At 62.2% G+C, this 21,572-nt stretch overlaps 1 protein-coding gene across 1 annotated transcript in view; it reads right to left on the bottom strand.

The window, feature by feature from the left end:
* The window catches only part of EPHA8 (EPH receptor A8), a 31,809-nt gene extending 26,788 nt beyond the window's left edge, over positions 1-5,021 (bottom strand). Inside the window, exon 1 of the mRNA XM_054720706.1 lies at positions 4,928-5,021. Within this exon, the coding sequence (XP_054576681.1) occupies positions 4,928-5,021 (94 nt within the window). The remainder of the gene's footprint in view (positions 1-4,927) is intronic.
* Positions 5,022-21,572: the final 16,551 nt, after the last annotated feature.

Here is a 21,572-nt window from a genome sequence, read left to right as displayed (position 1 = left end):
TCCCAGAATACAAGCTGCCCCGAGAGCCAGCTGCCCCGCTTGGTGGGCCGGTGGGATGGCTGAGACGGGCTCAGGAGGCTGGAGGCCTGGGTCATGACCCCAGCTCCGGCCCTTAGAAGCTGTGTCCTGAGCAAGTCCCCTCCCCTCCCAGAGCCTCAGCTTCCTCCTCTGTAAAATGGGGCGACAGTGGTTCCTGTCGCACAGGGGTTTGTGAAGATGACGTGACCCTCACCTACGCATGGGACATAACGGCATTCACAGTTACCACCAAGGTTCATGCTGCGAGGCCATCCCTCCCCCAGAGGACTGGCCCAGCTTTATAATCACCAGTGTCTCCCGGGGAGATGCCCCGCGCCCAGTAGGTCCTCTGCACACCTGACGCAGAGGGACTTAGGGCAGCAGAGCTGCCTCTCGGTGAGCACCTACTGTGTGCTGAGCTCTGCAAGGAGAGCTTGAGATGCCTCATCTGTGACCCACACAACCACCCTGAGAGGTGGCCTTTCTTATCTCCATTTTATAGATGAAAACACAGAGCCTCAGGGATGTTCAGGAACGTGCCCAGGGCACCACAGGTGTAGCCAGCAGGGTCGGCATTCAGAGCACCTGCTGTGGCAGCCACAGACAAGGCCCCCAGCCCTGGCAGCCTGGCTCCAGGTGGTGGGGAAGGAGCTCCGGCCAGAAAGCAAGTCTACTTTAAGCCAGACCCTCACAGTAGGGAAACGAGCCCACGATTGGAGCCAAACCCCTCTGGGCTCATATCTCAATGCATCTACTTGTAGCAGGAGGTCCTCTGAACCTCAGTTTCCTCATCTGTAAAATGGGGATAATAATATCAAAGGGTGGGTGAGGGTCACCTGGAAAGCCTGGAGTCAATGCCAGCCCCCTGTCCCTAAGTCCTGCCTCTCTCTTTGTACCTCAAATCCATCCACTCCCTTTTCAGCGATAAAGACATCAGGGCTTGAATCCCAGTTCTGTCTCTAACTGCTGTGTGTCCTTGGGTAAGTCCCTTCACCTCTCTGGGCCCCTGAGTCCTTTGCTGTATCTGGTGATAGGTGTCCGAGAGAGTTTTTGGCTCCCCGGGGGCTTTCCATTTCACTCTCTGTTCATGTACCCCCTCACCCAGCCAGCAATCATGGGTTTCCAACTAACCCGATGGGCAGGCTTGAGCAGCTCACGGAGGGTTAAAGCAGGCCCTCCTGCTGGAAGGCAGAAGCCTGAGCTTTGGATAGCTCGATGCCTGCCCCTCAAAGATGGAGACAAGTGTCCTCAGGAGATGTTGGAGCGAGGATGCTCTTATTTGCTGATTTTCTTTCTCCTTTCACCCTCCCCACCCAATTGGGGCGTTGATAGGAGCAGGCTGGCTAGAGCGAGGGCTTACAGAACCAGGGACGGGTCCCCAGAGGCCAGGTAGGATCAGGGGATGGATCTCCCCTCCCCGGCCCCAGCCCCACGCGCCAGGGGCTCAGGCAGAGCAGCCTTCCCGCCTCCCTCCCTCCCTCTCAGGCAATGGGAAGAAAACTGGGTCAGGCAGCTCTCTCCTGCTGCCTGGAGGGAGGGAGAGGGGGCCGCACTGCAGTTTCCCCCAGACCAGCAGGGCCTGGTTTGGGGAGAGGGGAGGAAAGAGACCTGTGGACACCCCCACCCCTTCTCCATGCAGCTCGGCCTGCCCCTGCGCAGCGGATACCTGACTGAATGTCCCCTTCCTGGACTTTCCCCCCCGGAATACCCTGACTCTAGGGCAGCGGCCTGCAGACCCCGCTTTCCAGCCCTCCCTTCCCCTGGGGAGCCCCCCACATTTGCAGCAGATTCTGGACCAGCCAGCCAGGGGGGCTCAGATAATCCAAAGATAAGTCAAACGTCGATTCTATCGGATTCAGGAAGAGCTATAGGATTCCAGGGCTGCTTGTTCTAATTCTTTCCAGATCCTTCTCGGCCCCTCCCCTCTCCTCTTCTCCCTCTGTCCCCCTCGGCCCTACCTCATGCCCCCTCCGGTGGGGGGGACACTGAGTGTCTTTCACGGGGAGCTCTGGCCCACGGCAGTTTTCATCGGGGCTGGAGAGGATCCCAGCATCAGGCCCGCCTGGCCTGGCCGGGGTCCCCAAGGAGATGCACCCCCTTCTGGTCACCAGGGCTGCCTCCTGCACTGCCGAACCCTGTGACATCTGTGATGTCAATTCCCCCCTCTCTGGGCCTGTCTCCCCACTTGCAAATGTAATTGTTGGGCTGGATGGTCTCAGAGCCTTTAATGAAGCAAGTCACCCAACTCCTCTGTGCCTCAGTTTCCTCGTCTGCCAGAGGTCCATAGACATCCCTTCTGGGCCTACCTGCCCGGCGGTTCTGGGGGATCAGATGGGTCCCCCTCCTGTGCTGAGAAGAACAGACAATCCCGTAGCCTCTCCTGTTCGACTGTGGAGGCATTATGCGATTCCTTTTTTCTCCAGCACCGTCACCTTCCCCCATTCCATTTCGCTGAGACTAATACTTAAATTGATTTACATTCCCCGAGGACACAGCGCATGATGGTGAGGCTGGAGGATTCGGGGTGGCCAGGGGATGTCAGCCAGGACGCGAATGCCTCCGAGATCACCCAGAGTGGTGGGTAATCCCCAAAAGGGTAATGAAGGCCTGCGAGCCTGGCCGGGCTGACTGTGGGGGGCAGAGGGAGGGGGGATTTCAGGGCCTCCCCCAGCCGGAGGAGGGACCGGGTATAGGGGCACTTGACCAGCCTGGGGCACTGCCACCTTTGGGACCCCAGCGGGGAACAGAGCCCCCTCCTCAAGTTCCACCCGTCTCCCTGGCTGCCCCGGCTCTGCGCCGGCTGAGCTGGAAGGGACTCCTGGCTGTCCCATGCGGAACATCCCCTAGGTCTCCACCCATGGCTTCTGACCTGCAAGGGGAGCCCAGGCCCGGCTGTGGGTGCCTGCTGCATTGACCAGACAGGTGTGGACAGCGCGTCCCTCCGCCCTGCCGAGCCCCCGCCTGCCTCTCTCTATAGATCTTGCCTCTGACCCAACTGTTGTCTCTCCGCGGACACAGACACGTCCTCTCTCTCAGGCCAATGTCTATCCTCCCCAAAGTCCCCTCCCTAGGGGACTCTGGTGTTTGCTGCTGCAATTCCAGAGGGTGCTGGCTCCACCCCAGGAGAGAGTTGAATTAAGGAACTGAGGGTGCACCACCCAATGCCCAGAGCCTTGATGTCGGTCCCCTCAGAATCCCACTGGGGAAAGCAACCGCCCCCTTCCCTGTACTCAACCCTGGGGAGACTGCTTCTCAGGCCACAGCGCGGAGTCACTGCCCGCCCCTCCTGACCCCTGGTGTCTCAGGGACCTGTGCCCACCCCAGCCAGGCCGTCCCTCCTGCCATTTCACCTTAGCTCCCCTGCTATGGTCCCTGCTCGCATGACCCGTTCCATTGGAAACCATGAGTTTACCGGTGTCTGTGCATTTATTCTGTGCACACGCATTTCCATGGCACGAATGCAAGTTTGAAGGCCTCCTTAGATGTGGTGTCTGCCCACAAATGTGCATATTTTCAAGTGTATGCATCTGTACATACATGCGTGTGCACGCATGTACTGCCTGCATTTCTGTGCATGACAGTGGGCGGAGGGGGGCTGTCACGCACGGGGGTCTCTACGGGCCTGGGTCTATGCGTGTGAATCCTGCTGTGTCCGTGTGTGCGTGTGTGCTTGAGGGGACGGCTGCATCTCTGTGAGCTGTTCGTGTGTGTGTGTGTGCGTGTGTGCTTGAGGGGACGGCTGCATCTCTGTGAGCTGTTCGTGTGTGTGTGTGTGTGTGTGTGTGTGTGAGTGTGTGTGTGTGTGTGTGTGTGTGTGTGTGTGAGTGTGGATGAGAAACACTGACTGGCGCTCCCTTGAGTCTGAAGTTCATGCTCCCGGGTGAGACCCAGGGCGTCAGTTGTGGGATCCTGCGCGGAGCACTAGGCCGCTTCCTCTGGGCGGCAGCGGAGGTCTAGGGCGGGGGCCGGGGCTGGGAGCAGAACTCAGGCAGCACCCTGTGTGTGCCAGGTGTGAGGCCCTGCCTTGGTTCGGGGACCCTGATGGATGCCCCCTCCCAGCGTTCCTTGTCCCCTCCCATCACCGGCAGGTCACCTGCCGAACCCTTTTGGTCCTGACTATTGAGTTCACAACCCCTGCTCCAGCCTCTCTCCCATGTCCCCTGAGTGACCGGGCTGCCCCAGCCCTGTCCCTGGACAAGACCCTGACCTCGGGGCCTCGCTTGCCTCAGTTTCTCCGCCAGCCCCCCAGCTCTCCCCTCACTGGCGCTTCCTCCCAAGGCCACCCCTTCCTGCCCACCAAGGCTGCCTCCCCACCCGCTATTCCTCCCGGCAGCAGCCCCTGCTCCCGCCCTCCAGCCCACCACCTCCCAGACTCTCATCCCTGCCCCTCGGTTCTGGCTTCCCCCAAACCTGTCCTGCTCTCTCTGGTCCTCAGTTCCTGTTCCCTCCTCCCAGTGCCATCCCTGCCCCTTTTCCTCCAGCCTCTGAACCTCATCCTGCGTCTCTGTGCCCCTCTGTCCCCACCCGTCCCTGCCCGCTCTGTCCCCTCTCTCCTCTACACCTCTCCTCCCATCTCCTGTCCCCCGTCCTGTCCCCCGTCCCCAGTGTCTGGTCCTCAGTGCTCGGTCCCCAGCTCCGAATCCCACAGCCCTGTCCCCCGGCCCCCGCTGCCTCTGCCCCTCAGCCTCAAGCCTTCGGTCCCGTCCCCTTCTCCATCCCACTATTCCTGGACCCTGGGGTCTCTCCCGCGGGCAATCCCTGTCCCCCCAAGCCCAGGCTTCCCGTCCCCAAGCCCAGGGTCCCAGCCCCGGTGGCGCTCAGGGTCGAGGAAAAGGAAGTTGAGCCTCGATCAGCGGGCGCCGCGCCCCCGTCCCCCGGCCGCCCCCGCCCCGCCGCCGCCGCCGCTCACCTTCGCCGCGCGCCGCGGACACGCAGGTGGCTGCCGCCGCCGCGGCCGTGACGACCCAGAGCGCGGGGGGCAGGCGTCCCCGGGCGGAGGCCATGGCCGGGAGGGCGGGGGCGCCGCTCACCCTCGGCTCGGCCGCGGCGGCCCGCGCGTCGGCGCGCTCCCCGGCTCTCCCGCACGCCCGGCAGCCGGGCGCACACCCCGGCGCACACGCGGCTCACAGCGCACACGCGGGCACCCGCGCCCGCCGCCGCCGCCCCGGACGGGGGCCGGCCCGTCACGGCGCCAAGCCAATCAGCACCGAGGCGAGGGGGCGGGCCGGAGCCGGGCGGTGGACAGCGGCCCGCGACACCCCCGCTGCCCGTGCGCACGCCCGCCCTCACCCGCCTGCACCTCCGGGGGCAGCGCGCTCCCCGCGCCCCGTGTCCGCACGTGGCCTCAGGGCCGCCGCGCCCGGTGCCACGGTCAGGACGCCCCCGCGACCCCAGGAGGCACAGACCCACCGGGAGGAGTCCCCGGTGCACACAGGGCGACGCACCCCCCTGCACACTCACCCCTCACTCTCACTCACACGGCTCAGACGCACTCGCCTACACAGGGGACCTCGCACAGTGACCCACTCGGATGCACACGGTCACTACCAGAGGCGCAGAGACCCGCTTAGAGGCGACCTCAGAAAGCACCTTTAGGTGAAAACTCTCACGACTGGGCATGAAGGGGGCACCCTCGGTTGAGAGTGCAGCCGTCTGGAGTACCAGCTCTGGACCAGACAGAGAAGTGATTACATCCTGACTGTGCAGCCTTGGGCAAGTGTCTTAACCTCTCTGAGCCTCAACCTCCGTGTCTGTGAAACAAGGACAGTAGCATCCGAGTCCCAGGGCTGTTGTGAGATTTATATGCAAGGACGCAGGTAAAGTGCACCGCCCACGCCAGGCATGCAGCCAGGAGGCTGGCGATGGCAGCTGCTCTCGGATGGTGGGGATTACCACTCCCTGCTTTTCCTCCCTTGCCTTTCCCCCACCTCCACTTCCATTCCCAGGAGTGGTCTCTCATCCTGGGAAAGCTGTCGGGGGAGGGTGGGGAGGGCAGGGACTTGGGGATTCCTCCAGGTGTCAACCCACCACCCCCAAATCCCATGAGCATCTGGTGGGCCACGTTGTCTGGAAGCAGATAAGAGGTCCGCAGCTCCCAGGGGCTGGCCCTCAAGTGGGGGTGCCCCCTGGGGACACGTTCTGACGCTGCCTCTGACTTCTAAGGGGCACAGACTGTTACCTGTGACCGCACTCCCAGCTCCTGCGCTCGCCGGGGAAGAGTTGGACGCGTGGCTGGAGGTTAAAGGATGATAAAGGCTCTCTGGGGAGTGTGTGCCACGCGCCAGGCCCTGCGTTAGGAGCTTTGTAAACTTGCTCTACTTTCAGCATCACACGGCCCTGCGGGCAGGTGCAGCTAAGGAAACGGAAGTGCAAAAAGGCCATCCTTTGCCTTAGATCGCACCGCTGGTTACATGCTAGAGAGGTGCTCAGACCCAGATCCACGGGCTCCAACGCCCACTCTCTCCCGTGCGTCTTTGTTACAGAGGGAAAGACAGCTCCAAGTAGGAGCCCTTTCCCCACAGCTCAGATCCACGGTCTCAACGAGGTAGGAAACCGCCTGTTACCGGGGGCATTCAAGCCCACTCTGGGCGGAGGCTGTTCAGGGATGCTGTGAAGGGGTGGGGGACAAAGGGAGCAGGCTGGACCAGACCCAGAGAGGCGAGCACACATGCCTGCAGGAGACAGGCTGGCCCCCTGACGGAACCTGCTAGGGGCTTGTTCCCAGCTCCGGACAACGCGGCCATGGGGACGGGAGCCCAGTTTTCTGCAGTTTCGGGAGAAGTTTTACATCTAATTTTTGATGTGGTGTCTCCTAATATTTACAGTTGGCAGCTAATGCAAACATCGTAAGAACACTGTAGTGTGGGCAAACCTGGGGGGGGGGGCATGGCGAGGCTTCCCCAGCTTCCCCATCCGTGCTGGACTCTCCATCCCTCCTCTCACCGAATCCCCGCCATGTAGGGCTTTCACCCCGTTTTAAAGGCACAGAGACACGGAGACTCCTGAGGACTGACGGACAGTCAGTGGGAAGCGGGAGCGGGATCCGGGCTGGCTGTACCTCATGTGTCTCCTCTCCCCGACTGGATTCCCAGCCTCCTGAGGGCAACGTCCATCGCAGGGTCCCGGCTGGGTCATGCGTGGTCCTCCTGGTGCCCAGAGGCATCCTGGGAACCTTTGCTAAATGGCAGGGCGATGCATGAGCAGACTTCCAAGAGGCCCACAGTTTGATGTCTGGATGGCCGCACGGGTGTGCTGGCCAGACCTGCTAAGTGGCCTTGACTTCCACTCTCCAAGGGCTGAATCTGCACCCCATGGGTCCTCGCTGTGGGAACAGGCAAGGTGGGGGGCAGGGGGGTGGGGGTGGGCCAGGGGGAGCTGGACTTGGCCAAGCAGGGCAGCCTCTGAGCCAGTCCTGCCCCCAACCTCCCGGCCCCTCCCCCGACGGTCGTCTTTCACTTCTGGGAGTGGGAAGGGGCGTTGTAGGGAACATCAGTGAGCCCCAATTACATAGGACCCTCCCAGGAGTGTTTCTTCCCTTCCCAGCTAATAAGATAGACCCTTCCCTCGACGTGCCTCCAGGATGGAGCGGGGGGCAGCCTCCGTTTCTCGAACTATGAAAGTGGGGATACGCCACCAACTCAAAGAGGTGCTGGGAGGCTCAGGTGAGCTCACAGGTGCAAACAAGCTTGGGGGCCTGGGCAGAGATGGGGGCTGGAAGGCACGGCTGTAGTTCCCAGGAGGGGGGTGGCGGGCTGGGCAGTTCTGTACCACAAGGGGTGGGCTGTGCAGGGCACCAGTTTAGTAGGAGAAACGGTGCTGGCAGGAAGGATGGGTGCGTGTGAGTGTGAGTGTGAGTGTGCGGGTGGGAGCAGCGGGTAGTGGTGAAGTCCCCTCATCCTTCAGCCCCCCTCACCCTGCCCTGGCAGCCTCATTGCCCCCTCAGCAGCCCAGACGCCTCCAGAGAAACCCTGCCCCCCGCCCCTCTCACTCTCTGCTTGGTTCACTCTGTGAGGGGATTGGAGGGGCCAGGCAGCCCTCACATTTGTACAGGAACCTCTCCTTCTTCCCCGGCTTGGGGACAGAGCCGTTGGCGATCTTAGCCAGAACCGGGTTCTCAATGAGGCCCAGGTGGCTCCCTGGATTAGGGACCGTTTTCCCATCTGTAACGGGCCAACGCCCCTGTTTTCCGAGTTATAAGGGGCATGAAGGGAGCAGGTGCTAGCACTCCATTGGGGTAGGGGGGGAGGTCTGGGGTTCCCGGGTAATAAGATAGGACCCTTCCCTCGAAGTGCTCCCAGGATGGAGGGGACGCAGCCCCAGAATCCAGTGAGAAAGCAGCTTACTAGCATGTTGCATAGGAGAGACTCACTGGGGCCACAAGGACTGTGTTAAAACCGCGTGGCACGCCAGAGCCAGGGGCGTGGGGGGGGGGGTGGGGAGTGGGGGAGTGTCTCAGGCAGCCCTGGCCGATGGAAAGACAGCGTGGCCACATATGAAATTCAATTTTTTTTCTAGTAGCCACAGTAAAAAAGCAAAAAGAAATAGGTAAAATTAAGTGGAATAATATAGTTGTTGAGCGCATGCCGCCCGGTATGTAAGACTAATTTACGAATCAATTCAGTCATTCAACAGCTCCGCGTGGAGCCCCCCCAGGCACGGGGACGAGATGGGGGACCGCGGGGGCGGTCCAGGCTGCACAGAGCTCTGGTCCAGCGGGAAGCAGATCATTCAGCGGGCGGTGGCAAACGCCACTTCCACATAAGGGGACGTTTCAGAAACTCTGAGCACCACAACGTAAAATAAAATTTACAATTTAAATCGCTTTTGATACAAAGTCCTCTTGAAGCAGAAAATATCGAATGCGATTCAGCTCCTTCTCGGTGGCTTGGAGTGAACAAAGGACCGTCGGATCCTGATGTGGGAGAGGACCCAGCGATGTGTCCAAACCTCTGTGGGGAGGACGGGACGAGGCAGACGTGCCTTCGAAGTGGGTGGACCCACTCACCCCCGTCACCTAAAGGCCCCGGGCTTCCCTGCTGTCACGGATCCCTGCGTGTCCCCTCACCCCGAAGCCGCCAGCTGCTCCTCTCCACTGCAGGGCTCCTGCCTGGCAGCGCCCACGGCCTCCGAAGGGGCGGCTTCCAGCTCTTTCCGGCTAAACAAGAAGGTGCACGCTATCGGCGCTGCAGGTCAAGCAGGAGTCCCTGGCTGCTCCGTGAGGGCTTCCCCGGGTGGAGGATGTGAGCGTAGGCCCAGGGCCTGTGGCTGCGCCGAGGTCTCCTCTGCGTGCTCCCGGCTGGTCTCGGGATATCTGTCCTCAGGTTGGCGAGGGAGTGAGGTGCTGTTATAAATACGTAAGAGGCTTATTAATGGCCGGGCATGCCCAGACTAATTGCTTCCTCCTGTTTACATATAATCAATCACTTCCACGGGCGGGAACCAGTGGCGAGGAGCAGGGCGGAGGGAAAACATGACCGCACGCCACGGCCTCCGAGGTCTGGCTGCCCCACCGTCGTTCACAAGTCTTCTCTGTCCTGAAAACAACAAATCATCCCTCTCTCCCTCTCACCCCTCGCCTGCTGCCTCTCCCTCTCTCCCCACCTTCCCCGCAAGCTTCTTGAAAGAGTCGGCTATCCTCATGGACTTCTTTCTCTCTCAGTCGCTCCTCGTCCATTATCACCTCCACTGTCCTTTAACCATCAGCCACCCCAGACCCCCCTCCAGGCTTCTCTGTCCCACGCCTGGTCCTCACTGGACACCACCCCCCACCCAGCTGTGCAAGTCCAGGGACCTGAACTGGGTCTCGGTCCCTCCTTCTCCATCAGCTGTGTATCCGGGACACTCCACGTCCTTTGCATCCACTCCTCGCCGCTGCCACCAGCCTGCTGAGTCCCCATCACCTCTCTCTGGGGCAGCTGCCACGTCGCCGGCCTCTGTGCACACCCGCTGGGCCCCTCAGTCATTGCCACACTGCAACCAGAAAGCCCCGTCAGTGCCAGGGTCATGGTCAGCTCCTGCCCGTGCCCTCCCCTTCCCTGATTTCCAGAGCCTTCCGCCCTCTGGATGAAGATCCAAGGCCTTTTCCTGCTGCAAGTCCCTGTCCAGGAGGCCTGGCCCCGGCCACCTCTCCAGCCACCACCTCCCCCGCATCTGCACCTGGTCACTGTGGATTCCTTGCCCTACATCTGAGTCACCCCTTCCTGAGAGCAGGGCTGGCCTCCGCTCTTGCTGGACACCCAATCCTCAGCATCCGCACGTGGGCGGCCCTCCCTCCGTAGGACTTTTGCCTGGGCCCGGGCTCCCTCCGAGGCCTGGCCCAGACCTGGAACGGGGGCTAGATTCGGGTGTGCGTGACTCCAGGCAAACCTGCTCAGTGTGGGGAAGGCTCTCAAGATAATATGGCAGAGTATCCACTCTTCTCACTAACCCTAATAACAGCCTTTGAAGGAAGTTCTATTGTCTGCACTTCAGAAGTGAGGGGAATCAGGTGGGGTGACATGATTTGTCCAAGATGCCACAGCTACTCAAGTGACCCGCTTGGGATTCTAGCGCAGACCTGTGATCCCAGCACCCACGTGGCCGCTGGGAGCCGGGAGAGCGTGAGCGCTCAGCTGAGGGGGACGTCTGGGGCCCTGGGTTGGTCAGAGGCGAGGGAGAGAGCAGGTGCCACCGTGGGCCATTGATCTGTGGGGTAGGCAGTGGGTGTGCTGACCCTCTCTGAGCCCCTCGGGCTCCTGGGGGGGGGGGACGGGTAAAGGAGCTCAGGGCCCCGAGGACAGGCCACCACTGGGCTACCGCAGGGGTGGAGGAGGGAGGTCCTGCCCGGACCCTGGCTGTAGTTTTGAGCCAGATGGGGCTTGACCTCTCCGCTTCACCGTGGGACAGAGCAGCACCCGCCCTCTGGGGTGTCGGGGTGACAGAGCTTCCGGGCAGCAGTTGGGGGGAAGTCTCCAGATTCGTTGAGAGGCAGCAAAGACCTTGGGCTCCAGAGTTAGACGTGGTTCAGATCTCAGGCCTAACCCTTCCCGTGCGCTGTGTGTCTCTGGGAAGTCACTGTACTTCTCTGAGCCTCGGGGTCCGGCTGTAAAAGGAGAGCACCACCGCCTTTTCTGTAGGGTTGTGATGAGTAAAAGGGTGCCTGGCACACAGTAGGCCCTCATGCATCCCAGCTCGCCCCACTCAGCCCCAAGACCTCCCTCAGAGAGCAGGAGGGATCAGGCTGTGGCTCACTATCAGAAAGAGGAGCATTAATATCCCTGATATTAAAAAATAACCTGATCGTCACTGTGCCTCGTGGGGAGGAGAGGAGCCCACATCAGCATTCTGACAGATGGGAGCAGCTCCTGAGAGCCGGTGACAATGACTTGCTGGGGGGTGGGGGTTGTGGGGGGTGGGAGGGGGTGGGTGGTGACGGCGCCTCTCACCTCTGGAGCCGGGGAGCAGTTTTAGGAGGTGACTTGCTAATATCCAATATCGAATGTATTGAAATGCTAAGCAGCCCTCCAGATCTCTGTCTGATTTTCATTAAAACTGCGGAGGCAGCGGGTGATGGGAGGGGTAGTGGCTCCGGCACCATCACCGCCTGGAAGGTCTGACTGCAGGAGCCAGAGCCGGGTCGTGACCAGCGGGGCCACTCCCACCCACACCTCGGCCACCCCCTTCCCAGCCGCCACCCCAGCTACCATCACCAGTCACCGGCCAGGAGGGAGCCTGTTCCTGTGGGAGGCCCTTGCTTATGGAGCCGCCTCAGTCAGGCCACCAAAGTCCGTGGGCGCCAGCCCCGGGCACCACCCCCACAGACCCCCTCCGCCCGATCCCAGTCCGTTTGCTCCTCTGCCATAGGACAGAGAAGAGCCCCTGTCCCGCCTCCATCCCGTGCCATCCACCCACACTCCCTGAGCCGGCGGTGTCGGGGTGGGGCTGTGCGGGGTGCAGGGTAGGGGGACACGTCAACCGCCCCCCGGGAACCGCTCGTCTGGTGGCGCAGACAGACCGCGAACAGGTCACGTCACGGCAGAGGCGGGAACACGCAGCTACTGAAGCGTCAGACGGAGGGAGAGCCAAAAGGGCGGCCACGGCGTGCGCGTGGGGAGGCGGCGGGTAGTCACGACCAGAGGGCAGGTGATCCCCCAAGGTCACCCCACTCGGAAGCAGCCAGACTGAGAGGTGAACCCAGTACATCTGACTCTAACTGTGTGTGTCCCCCTCTGCCGGGCGGCTTCTTGGGAGGGAGACAGAGTGGGACTCCGGAGCCCGAGACCCATCAGGGCCCGGGGTCGCCTACAAACCTCCCAAGAGTCCCGTTCGTTGGATTTGGAACGGTCCCAAGTGCAGCTTTACTCCCTGGGATGAGAGTGGGAGAGGGGCTGAGAGCCGGGGCTGCCGGCCGGGCGGTTTGAATTCCGGCCAAGCCGTGCAGCCCGGCCCAAGGTCATTTGTTCGGGGAAGGAAGGCAGCTGCGCAGCCCGTGCAGGCGCCCTCCCTGCTCCGAGCCGGGAGCCGGGAGCTGAAGGACAGAGCTCCTGGTGAAAGCAGATTACCCGGTGAGGGGCTGGCGGCCGATGGCACCGTGGTGACAGGTCCATCAGGCCTGCCTCTGCCTCTCAGAGGGGATGTTTCCTGGGGCTGCCGGTGACAGGCCCCGGGCTGCGGAGGGCGTGCTGATGAGGTGGAGACAGCCTGGCCCCAGCCGGGAGCGATGGGCGGGGGCTCAGCCGCTCTGCCTCCCCGAGAAGCCAGAAGCGTCATCGTCACCAGCCCTTTCCACTCGCTACCGTCCTCGGATCCGTCCCTCTGTAACTCCATCACCTCCCCCTCTCCCCGCACAGCCTCCTACGGGCCTCCTTGCCTCCAGGCCCATCTCCAATCCCACCTCCCCACAGTCAGGACGATTTTTAAAAAATATATTTTTATTGATTTCAGAGAGGAAGGGAGAGGGAGAGAGAGAGATAGACACATCAATGATGAGAGAGAATCATTCATTGATCTGCTGCCTCCTGCACGCCCCCTACTGGGGATCGAGCCTGCATGTGCCCTTGACCGGAATCGAACCTGGGACCCTTCAGTCCACAAGCTGACACTCTAGCCACTGAGCCAAACCAGCCAGGGCTTTCTAAAGCACCATGCCACCCCTGCTTGCCCCCTGCAGCGACCCCGCTGTCCCGGGAGAGAGCCCGGCTCCTGGGCCTGAGAAGCCAAGGCCGCCCTGGTCTGGCTTCTGCCTCTCGCTGAGGCCGCACCTTCTGCCAGCCCCTCTCTGCTTGGGGCCTCTGCACACGCCACTCCTTCCTCCTGGCACCCTCCCCTCCCCCGCCACTTCCTCACGGGGTGGGGGGAGAAGCGGTGACGGGGGCTAACTCTACTTCTCCCGCAGGCCTCAGCCGGGATGGCACCTCCTCCGGGAAGCCTTCCCTCGACTGAGGCCCCGCAGTCTGTGCTGGGTGCCCCCCAGTGCCCGGCACTTACCCGTGACCACCCCACAGCTCCCTGCGATAGACCGAAGGCATGTGTGGCCTGTGCTGAGGGCTGTGCCATGCTGCCTCAGTCCACCGGGCACTGGCCAGAGTGTGGTCAAGGCCTGTTTGTCCATCTGACCCACCACACTTGGGGTGCCTCATGATTGCCCACTTCCTAAAGGGGGGCGGGGGGGGGTGACGTGCTCCAAGGCACCAGCAGGTACAGGGCTGGTATGAGCCAAGAATCCACGGATCCTGACTACCCCGAGTCCAGCCCACACCGCCCCCCGCTTGAGACCACGGCTGCTGAGGGCCGTTCTGGGTTCTCCCAGATGCCAGCCCTGGTCCGTCAGACCTCCGCCAGGGCCCCCGAGTCTCCAGGCCCCTGACAGGCCTGAGCAGCTCCCCGGCTGCTCCTCCCAGGGGGCTGCGTCCGCAGACTCTCCTCTCCTCTCGGCAGCTGCTGGAGCTCCTGACCTTTCCCATCCCGACCCCCGGCTTCTGGATGCACCGCCTGCTTGTCCTGGTCCCCATCTCCACACTCAGAGCCACTGCTTGGCCCCACCCGCCTCCACTTGCTGGCTCACTTGGTGGCTGGGGACCCTGGACCCCGCCTGAGCCCTGCCCTGGCCCTCGGTCTGGGCTCTGGCTTCTTCTGTCAGCCTGGCCCCTCATCAGAGCTTTGAACCCCAACGTGGAGCTCAGCGCTCTGCCCACCCCCTCCTCTCTCCACCATCGCCGAGGGGCCGGGGGGCTGGGGATGATGAAGTCGTCTCCGGAGAAGGAAGCTAAAGATGTAAACGAGCCCGTGAAATCCCCGATGACAGCCGTGACCACTGTGGCTCCAGCCATTAAACACGGAGCTTTAACGGCCCCTGAAATACACCTGGGGCGCTTGTCAGCAGCTCCTGCTCATCACACGTGCACATGCGGCCCGTGCACACGCCTGGAAACGCGTGCACGCACACCCAGGCTCAGAGAGCAGCACGGAAGGGTGGGATGAGGACCCGGGAGACGGTTCCAGCAGTTCCCTTGGCCTAAGAATGGGGGCGCTGGGGTCCAGCGTGGAGGCCTGGGCACCTTCACTCTGCACCCCTCATGGCCTCCCCACCCTGCAGATTGCAGAGCACTCGCTCACCCCCTGCATCCTTCGGAAATGGCTTTGATGAGGGTCAGGTCCTATTTAATATCCTCCCCGCCCCTTGTCCCCCAGCTCAGCCTCACACATGCGGCTCGGGGCCTGGCACACAGCAGGCACCGGCGATTCCATTCGCCGGATACACTCAGCTGCATCAGCCATGGAGGAAGGCTCCTAACCGAGAGCCGCGTGCTCTGAGGCCCGCTTGGTCGGATTCAAAGCCCTGGCTGGGGAGCCTGGCTCTGAGTTCTGGCCTTGGCGCTGACTCCCGTGTGACCTTTGCCTCCTGTGTGAGCAAGGCCTCCCGCTCTTTGGTGTCAGTTTCCTTATCAGAGAAGCCCATCTTGCCTGAGTCACCGGAGCAGCCGTGATGGGTGTCTGACTCAATGGGAATGTTGGCTGGTCTGTGGTCCCTGCAGCCTGGCTGGGACGGTGGCCTGGCAGCTCTGGGAGCCAGAGCCTGCCGGGCACTCGTGGCTGAGAGGCTCTATTCGAACTGCTTCCTTTGTGGTCAAGTGCTTTTGTTCACACAGCACTAAGCACAGGGCACGTAGTAGGTGCTCACTTAGTAGGAAGGTTGCTTAGTCTGAACTTAACCACCAAGTCCTGTAGGAGTGCATTTTCAGGAAGCGTTCAGGAATCCCTTCTTCTGTGGCAGTTCCCCACCAAGAGAGCTCCGTGTCCTGGCTCTTGCTCGCTCTTCAGCCGCGGGCCTCACCACCCCTGGAGAGCCCGGGCCAGCCGCCCTCCCGCAGAGAGCGTTGCCCATTCTGCCGCAGGCACGCTCCGCCGGGACCATCCTTCTAAAGCGCCAGGCACCGGGCCAGCGTGACGAGTGCCATTATTCCCTCCTGGGCTCCCTTTCCAAAGCCAGCGGGCCCCTCTCCCACGTTCCCCAGGGCCTCAGGGCTCAGTCCTCCCACTCCAGTCTCAGCTACGTCTGCCCTTTCTGGGGGTCATCTGTTATAGGCAGCAGGACACGAGGTGCCACGGGCTTTTATTTTGAAGAACCTGAGCAGGAAAATGCCTGTGCTGGCCTGGTGGCAGCCGGCAGCGAGACCAACCCCCCAAGGCTTATCTGCGGTGGAAAAGGTGAGAGGGGGCCTTTGAGGGCGGGGACAGGCAGTGGTGGAGAAGCAGGCCGGCCTGGCTCGAGCGCTGGGGACTCCAGGCAGGCAGAGGGACCAGGGACGGCCCTGGGGGCCTTATCCCTCAGGCCACCTCCCTCCCAGAAGGGACTGACCGAGGGAGGGCAGAGGGCAAAGGGCAGCTCAGGACAAACCCCTGGGTTTGGAGGATGGGGAGACCGTCGGTGGGGAGGAGCTGTGAGTGAGCTTCTTACCTTCTCCAGCCCCATGTTCCCGTCTGTAAAATGGGGGGATAATGCTACTAGTGTCCCCACAGGGCTGATCTGGGATGAAATGGTGCAGCTCTGAGAGCCGCCTGATGCGGATTCGCCATGGTGGTGACTGACTACACTGGCCGTTGCTATTGTTACTATAATAGTAACAGTCATTGTTTATCCAGCAGCAACTGTGGCTCATTGAACCCTCACACAGCCTGTGGTAAGGACCCTCATTAGGGCTCCCAGAGGCCTGGAGGGGCGAGGACAGGGCTCCTGGCCACATGGCTGGGGAGCAGCGGAGGGACGGGGCCGGACAGTCAGACCTCCCCCACCGGGGGCCTCGGGACCCCCCCTGCCCAGGGCTGCTGCCTCTGTTTCTAAGTCCAGGGTTCCTCTGGGAGAGGTGGGGGCAGCAGGTGTCGGCCTGGGGCTGGTGCTGACCCAGGGAGCATGCTCTGAGGGAGCCACTGGTGACCGTGGGTGGCTGGACGTGTCGGGGGGAGGGCGTGTGGAGGCCGGGCCCCCACCCCCGGGCCCTGGGATGGTGGCCCTGTCCAGACCTCTGCCCACCATCTCATTTCCAGCAGGGACTCGTTTATGAGCAGTGACCAGCTGGCTCGGGAACTTCAAAGATAGTATTTGATGAGTTTTAGCAGCTTCAGCAAAACTCTAATTTGAATTTCAGGCGCTGGTGTGTGATTTCCTCGGTGACAGCTCCGAGGGATGCTGGGCTCGCTGTCATCCAGGGGCCCTCACTGGCTGCTCGGCGCCTGCCTTCCCGGGGAGCCGCCTCCACTGAAGCTCAGGGAGGAGAGGCATAAACAGTGACAGGGAGAGAGGGGGGCAAGGCGGGGCCCAGAGCAGAGACAGACACTGAGAGGGAAGGGGAGGGGGCTGGAGAGGAGGGGGAGGGGCCCGGGGAGAGAGAGGCACAGGAAACAAGGGGACAGGGACCATGGAGGACCCAGAGGGCACAAGGCAAGACAGAGAGAGACAGAGAGACGGACACGTCAAACGCAGACAGAGGGACCACCCACAGCAGAGGACAGAGGTGGAGACAGAGACACAGGAAGACAGACAGTGGGAGGCAGGGACAGATGGGTGGGGAGGTGGGAGAATGAAGAGAGGCACACTGAGGGAGATGGGAGCGGGGTGAGACCCACATTTACGAAGCACCCGCTCAGTGCCAGGCCTGGGGGCGTGGGGCCCAGCCAGGAACAAGACAGGCACGTTCCAAGGGCTGTGGAGGGAGCCTGGGCTCAGGGCAGCGGTGGGGTGGGAGAAGGGAGTTGTCTCCAGCCCCCAGCCCCCTCCCACCCGGGGACATGCTGTCCCAGAGGTGAGGGGGGACGTCCTGAGTCCCCTGATCTGAGTGCTGCTCTGACCCAGCCACCCGCTGCCCTGACCCCCCGCAATGGGCAGTTTGCAACAGGAACTTAATGCTCAACCCCAGGGCTGTGCGTGTGAAGGGGGCTCATTCCCATGTAGCTCTCCACCATGCACACACACACACACACACACACACACACGCATACATGCATGTGCACACATACACAATGGCTGGGAAGGAGAGAGGACAGGGAGGGATGGAATGAAAGAGGGATCTGGGAGCCAGGAAGAGAGTCACTTCCTCTCTCTGAGCCTCAGTTTCCTCCTGAGTAAAACACTGGGAGCAGAACATCACACATCTCACTGGCTCTTGGGAGGTAGCCCAGCACCTGGCTCAGTCGAATCTGAGCTGAAGGGACACCCCCACCCCTGCCCCCAGTAAAATGGACCTGGGTTCTGAGATCTGTCCCCCCCATTGCCTTCCCCCCACATCGCCCTTCCTGGGGAGAGGAAGGCGGGCCTTCTCCCCTCCTCTCCTCCCAGCTGAGGGAGGGGAGCCGGGCTGTGGGTGCCTCCGGGCCACGCAGGATCCCTCCGGCCTAGGAGCGCACTCCTGGTGTCCCAGGCCCTGTAACTGCGGTCCCGACCGGCACTCAGCCAGGTGGGCAGGGCCTGGGAGAGCAGGTGGCCCCGGCCTGGGCAGGAGTCGCCGCATCCCGGATGCGTGAGAGCAAAGGCTGGGGCGGACACGACGAGGACTGCAGCCTGGCACAGCGTGTGGCGGTGCAGCCCTTGAAATTAGTGTCTGAATGAGACGACTATTAGAAACGTGAACTCTCATTAGTATTTGTATACTGATTACAGTGAAAAGGAAAATAATTTGGAAGTAATGGATTAAGTGCAACATACTATTACACTAATTTCACCTGTTTCTCTTTACCCTCATAATGTGGGTATTAGGAAATTTAAAATTACACATGTGGCTCATATTATACTTCTTATTATTTTTTAAAAATCATTTATTGATTTTTTTTTTTTTTTTTTTTAGAGAGAGAGAGAGAAGGGAGAGGGAGAGAGGGAGAGAAAAAAACATCGATCGGCTGCCTCCTGCACGTCCCCCATGGGGATCGAGCCTGAAACCTGGGCCGTGCCCTGACCGGGAACGGAGCCCACAACCTTTCAGTGCCCGGGATGACGCCCAACCAGCTGAGCCACACCGGCCAGGACTCGTGTTATATTTCTAACTGGACCTCACTGTTCTAGAACACCTGAGTTGGAGGAGCCATTACACATCCAGGACTCTGAACCTCCCTTGGATGGGGAAGGGGAATAGGGGGAGGGGGAGGCCCAGAGGGGACTTGTTGCAGGTCACAGTCAGAGATCGGTGTCCGGGAGATTTGCACTCAGGTCTCAGGGACGGATTGGGAAGGAAACGGATGAGCAGGCAGCACTTCTGAGAGTTCTAACAACGGCCGGGGGGTGGGGGGGTGGCGGGGTAGGAGTGTGACAGGCTCCCGCCAGGGCTGCTGGAGGCTCCTGACCTCGGCCGAAAGCCTCCATGGTGAGGGGGCCGGAGCCTCTGCCGCCGCGGCCACGGAGTGTGCTCATTGAGAGGGAAAAGGCCAAGCTCGGTGGGCAGCAACGAAGGCTGAGTCCTCACACGCTGACGAAGGGCAGAACGCAATCCTGAGAACACGACCTGCTTGCGCCCGGGGCCCTGGGGACGGGCTGCGGGCTGTGCGGGAACAAAGCCGGTCTGCGGCTTCAGCCCCCCAGCCCACCCCTCAGCCGGCTGGGCGGCGGCAGGCCTGTGGGCAGCCTCTCTGGGTGCAGCTTCCTCTTTGTGGCCGTGTCTGGCTTTGGAGCAGACGAGCCTGGCCACCGGCTCTGCCACTCAGCCCTGATCCTGGGCCAGGTAACCCGTCTGGCCGCATGTCCTCGTCAGGGTGGGCGGGGACAGATGCCACGGGCTCAGCCGCTGCCGGGCCGGGAGGCACGCGTGTGCTGCGCACACATTTGCTGCTGGAACCTGGGAATCCACCCGCAACCAGCCGGGCCGGCCCGCCCCGCAGTGCTGATGGTGCCGGTGAGGAGACCGGCCACCGAGGAAGTAAGTTAGATCCTGACGAGTGCGGTGAAGGAGTTAAAGGAGAGACAAAGGATGGAGAGCGACACCTCCCCGTGCCCACCCAGTGCCCTCCACCTCCCTGTGTGCCCACCCAGTGCCCTCCCGCCAGCCCTCCACCTCCCCGTGTGCCCACCCAGTGCCCTCCCCCCAGCCCTCCACCTCCCCGTGTGCCCACCCAGTGCCCTCCCCCAAGCCCTCCACCTCCCCGTCTCACTCCTGAGGCTCTGGGATCGGACTCCAGGTTTCAGTCCCAGTTGGTCTCCCAGCAGCTGAGATGAGGGCATGTGTGGAGGAGGGGGAGGGCGGCCGGGCCAGGGCCTGGAGGCAGGTAAGTTTGGCCCCTGAGTAGGTGCGCTTGGCTGGTTACTCAGCAAGTTCCTCTACTTCCCCAAGACCCCACCTCTCCCCTGTGTAACGGGGCCGCCCTGGCCTCCCTGTGAGGCCGGCCCGGCTGGCGAGGCCGACGCAGACAGCTGCGTGTCACCTAAACCCCAGGCGGGCGCTCAGCAGCAGCACAGGAGCGGCTCCTGAAAAGGCGGCGTCTGAGTCGCAGCTCACATGTCTTCCAGCCTGAGCAGGACTTGTCCAGGGAGACGGGAGGACGGGCCTGGGGACGGCACCCTCAGAGGCTCCTTCCTGGCCGGAGGTGGGGCCAGGCAGAGTGGGGGGTGGGGGGCTCCCAGCAGTTTGACAACCTGGAGAGTGCAGCTGAGGCCAGGACTGGGGATGATGAGCTGAGGGACGGCAGAGGTCAGATCTTGGAGAGCCCTGTCGGGCCGACGAGGCCGCCCGGACTTCAGGGCGGGCACTGGGGCTGCAGCCGGGGCATGAGTGTTACATCCGCGTCCTGAGCGGATCCCAGTTGAAAGGTCTGTGAAGACAGCCCCAGAGCGCCCTGGGCCTCCCTTTTCTGTCTTGGGGTCTCCAGCGGCCCCCGAGCCCACCCCCTCAGCACGTGCTCTGCTTGAAAAGGCACCCACAGGAGTGAGAGACACTTTGGCTGGGCCGTGGAGGAGGGGAGAAGCTGGTGGGGCCGGCTGGCAGGGGCACGTGTGGAGGAGGGGGAGGGTGGCCCCTGCAAGGCCTGCAGGCGGTCAGTTTGGCCCGAGTAGGTGCGCTCGGCAGGCTACACAGGATCTCACGCTGGGAACGTTTTAGCCTTGTCACCGCCCCTCCCCCTGGCAGCCGGGGTCCGAGCCCCAGGAAGGCTTGTGGAAAAGCTTCTGGTCAGAACAGAGGGGGCCACTGAGGTATCCAGGGGACCCTCTCCTCAGGCCTCCTGAGTGGTAGGTTGAGGAGCCCACAAACCTAGGGTTCTGCTCTTGGTCTCCCAGCCAGCCAGGCCCCACCTGGAGGACGCAGGCCTTGACTCTGCCTCTTAGTCCTGAGGCGGCAGCCTCAACAGGCCAGGGGTGGCACCCCTGCACAGACTCCCTCCTCCGGGTGCCCTGCGCCCCCAGAGTCCAGACTCCACAGCTGGCCTTCCTGGGGTCAGGCCCGGTAGCTAACATGGCTCCCGAGCCCTCTTCAGTCAGGACCGTCACGGCTCTCACTCGGTAACCCAGAGGCAGGCGAGCGCTCTCACCCCGCGCGCAGCAGACAGCGAGGGAGACAGGCTCCGCGGGGTGGGTGGCTGCCCAAGGCCTGAGCGCCGGGCAGCCCACGGTGGACCTTGGACGTGGGGCTCCTCAGCTCTGACTCGGCCCCACCTCGTGCTTTCTCCGGGCAAAGTGGGCTCTGACGGCGGCCCTCCTGCTGGCTCCTCGCGTGTCTGAGTGATGGTGCCTCCTGGAGCCTCGGTTTTTCATTTGCAAAATAGTAATCCACGCTCCTCTCCTCAGAACACTGCTGCCAGGGTCAACGATGGGCAAGTCAGCGATGGGAAGTGCCCTGAATGACGGGGGCCACGGAGGCGGGGCAGCGCGGAGAGGCGGGAGAGCCTGCGTCTGCTGGCGGAGAGCGGGGCGCAACCCCACCGCTCACCAGCCGAGGACCACAGAGCGGGCGTCTGAAGGCTTCACCCTGAAAGGGGCAACAGCGAAGACCCTGCCCTCACCTTCACGGGACTGCGAGGACCAACGGCGCAGGTGAAAGCGATGGGAAAATGGCAGAGTGCCACTCGAGAGGGAGACACGGGGGGACTACCGTTACCCGCACCAG

The sequence above is a fragment of the Eptesicus fuscus genome, chromosome 9 (genome assembly GCF_027574615.1).
Source record: "Eptesicus fuscus isolate TK198812 chromosome 9, DD_ASM_mEF_20220401, whole genome shotgun sequence".
NCBI classification, from domain to species: domain Eukaryota; kingdom Metazoa; phylum Chordata; class Mammalia; order Chiroptera; family Vespertilionidae; genus Eptesicus; species Eptesicus fuscus.
This window is presented reverse-complemented; position numbering and strand designations above follow the sequence as displayed.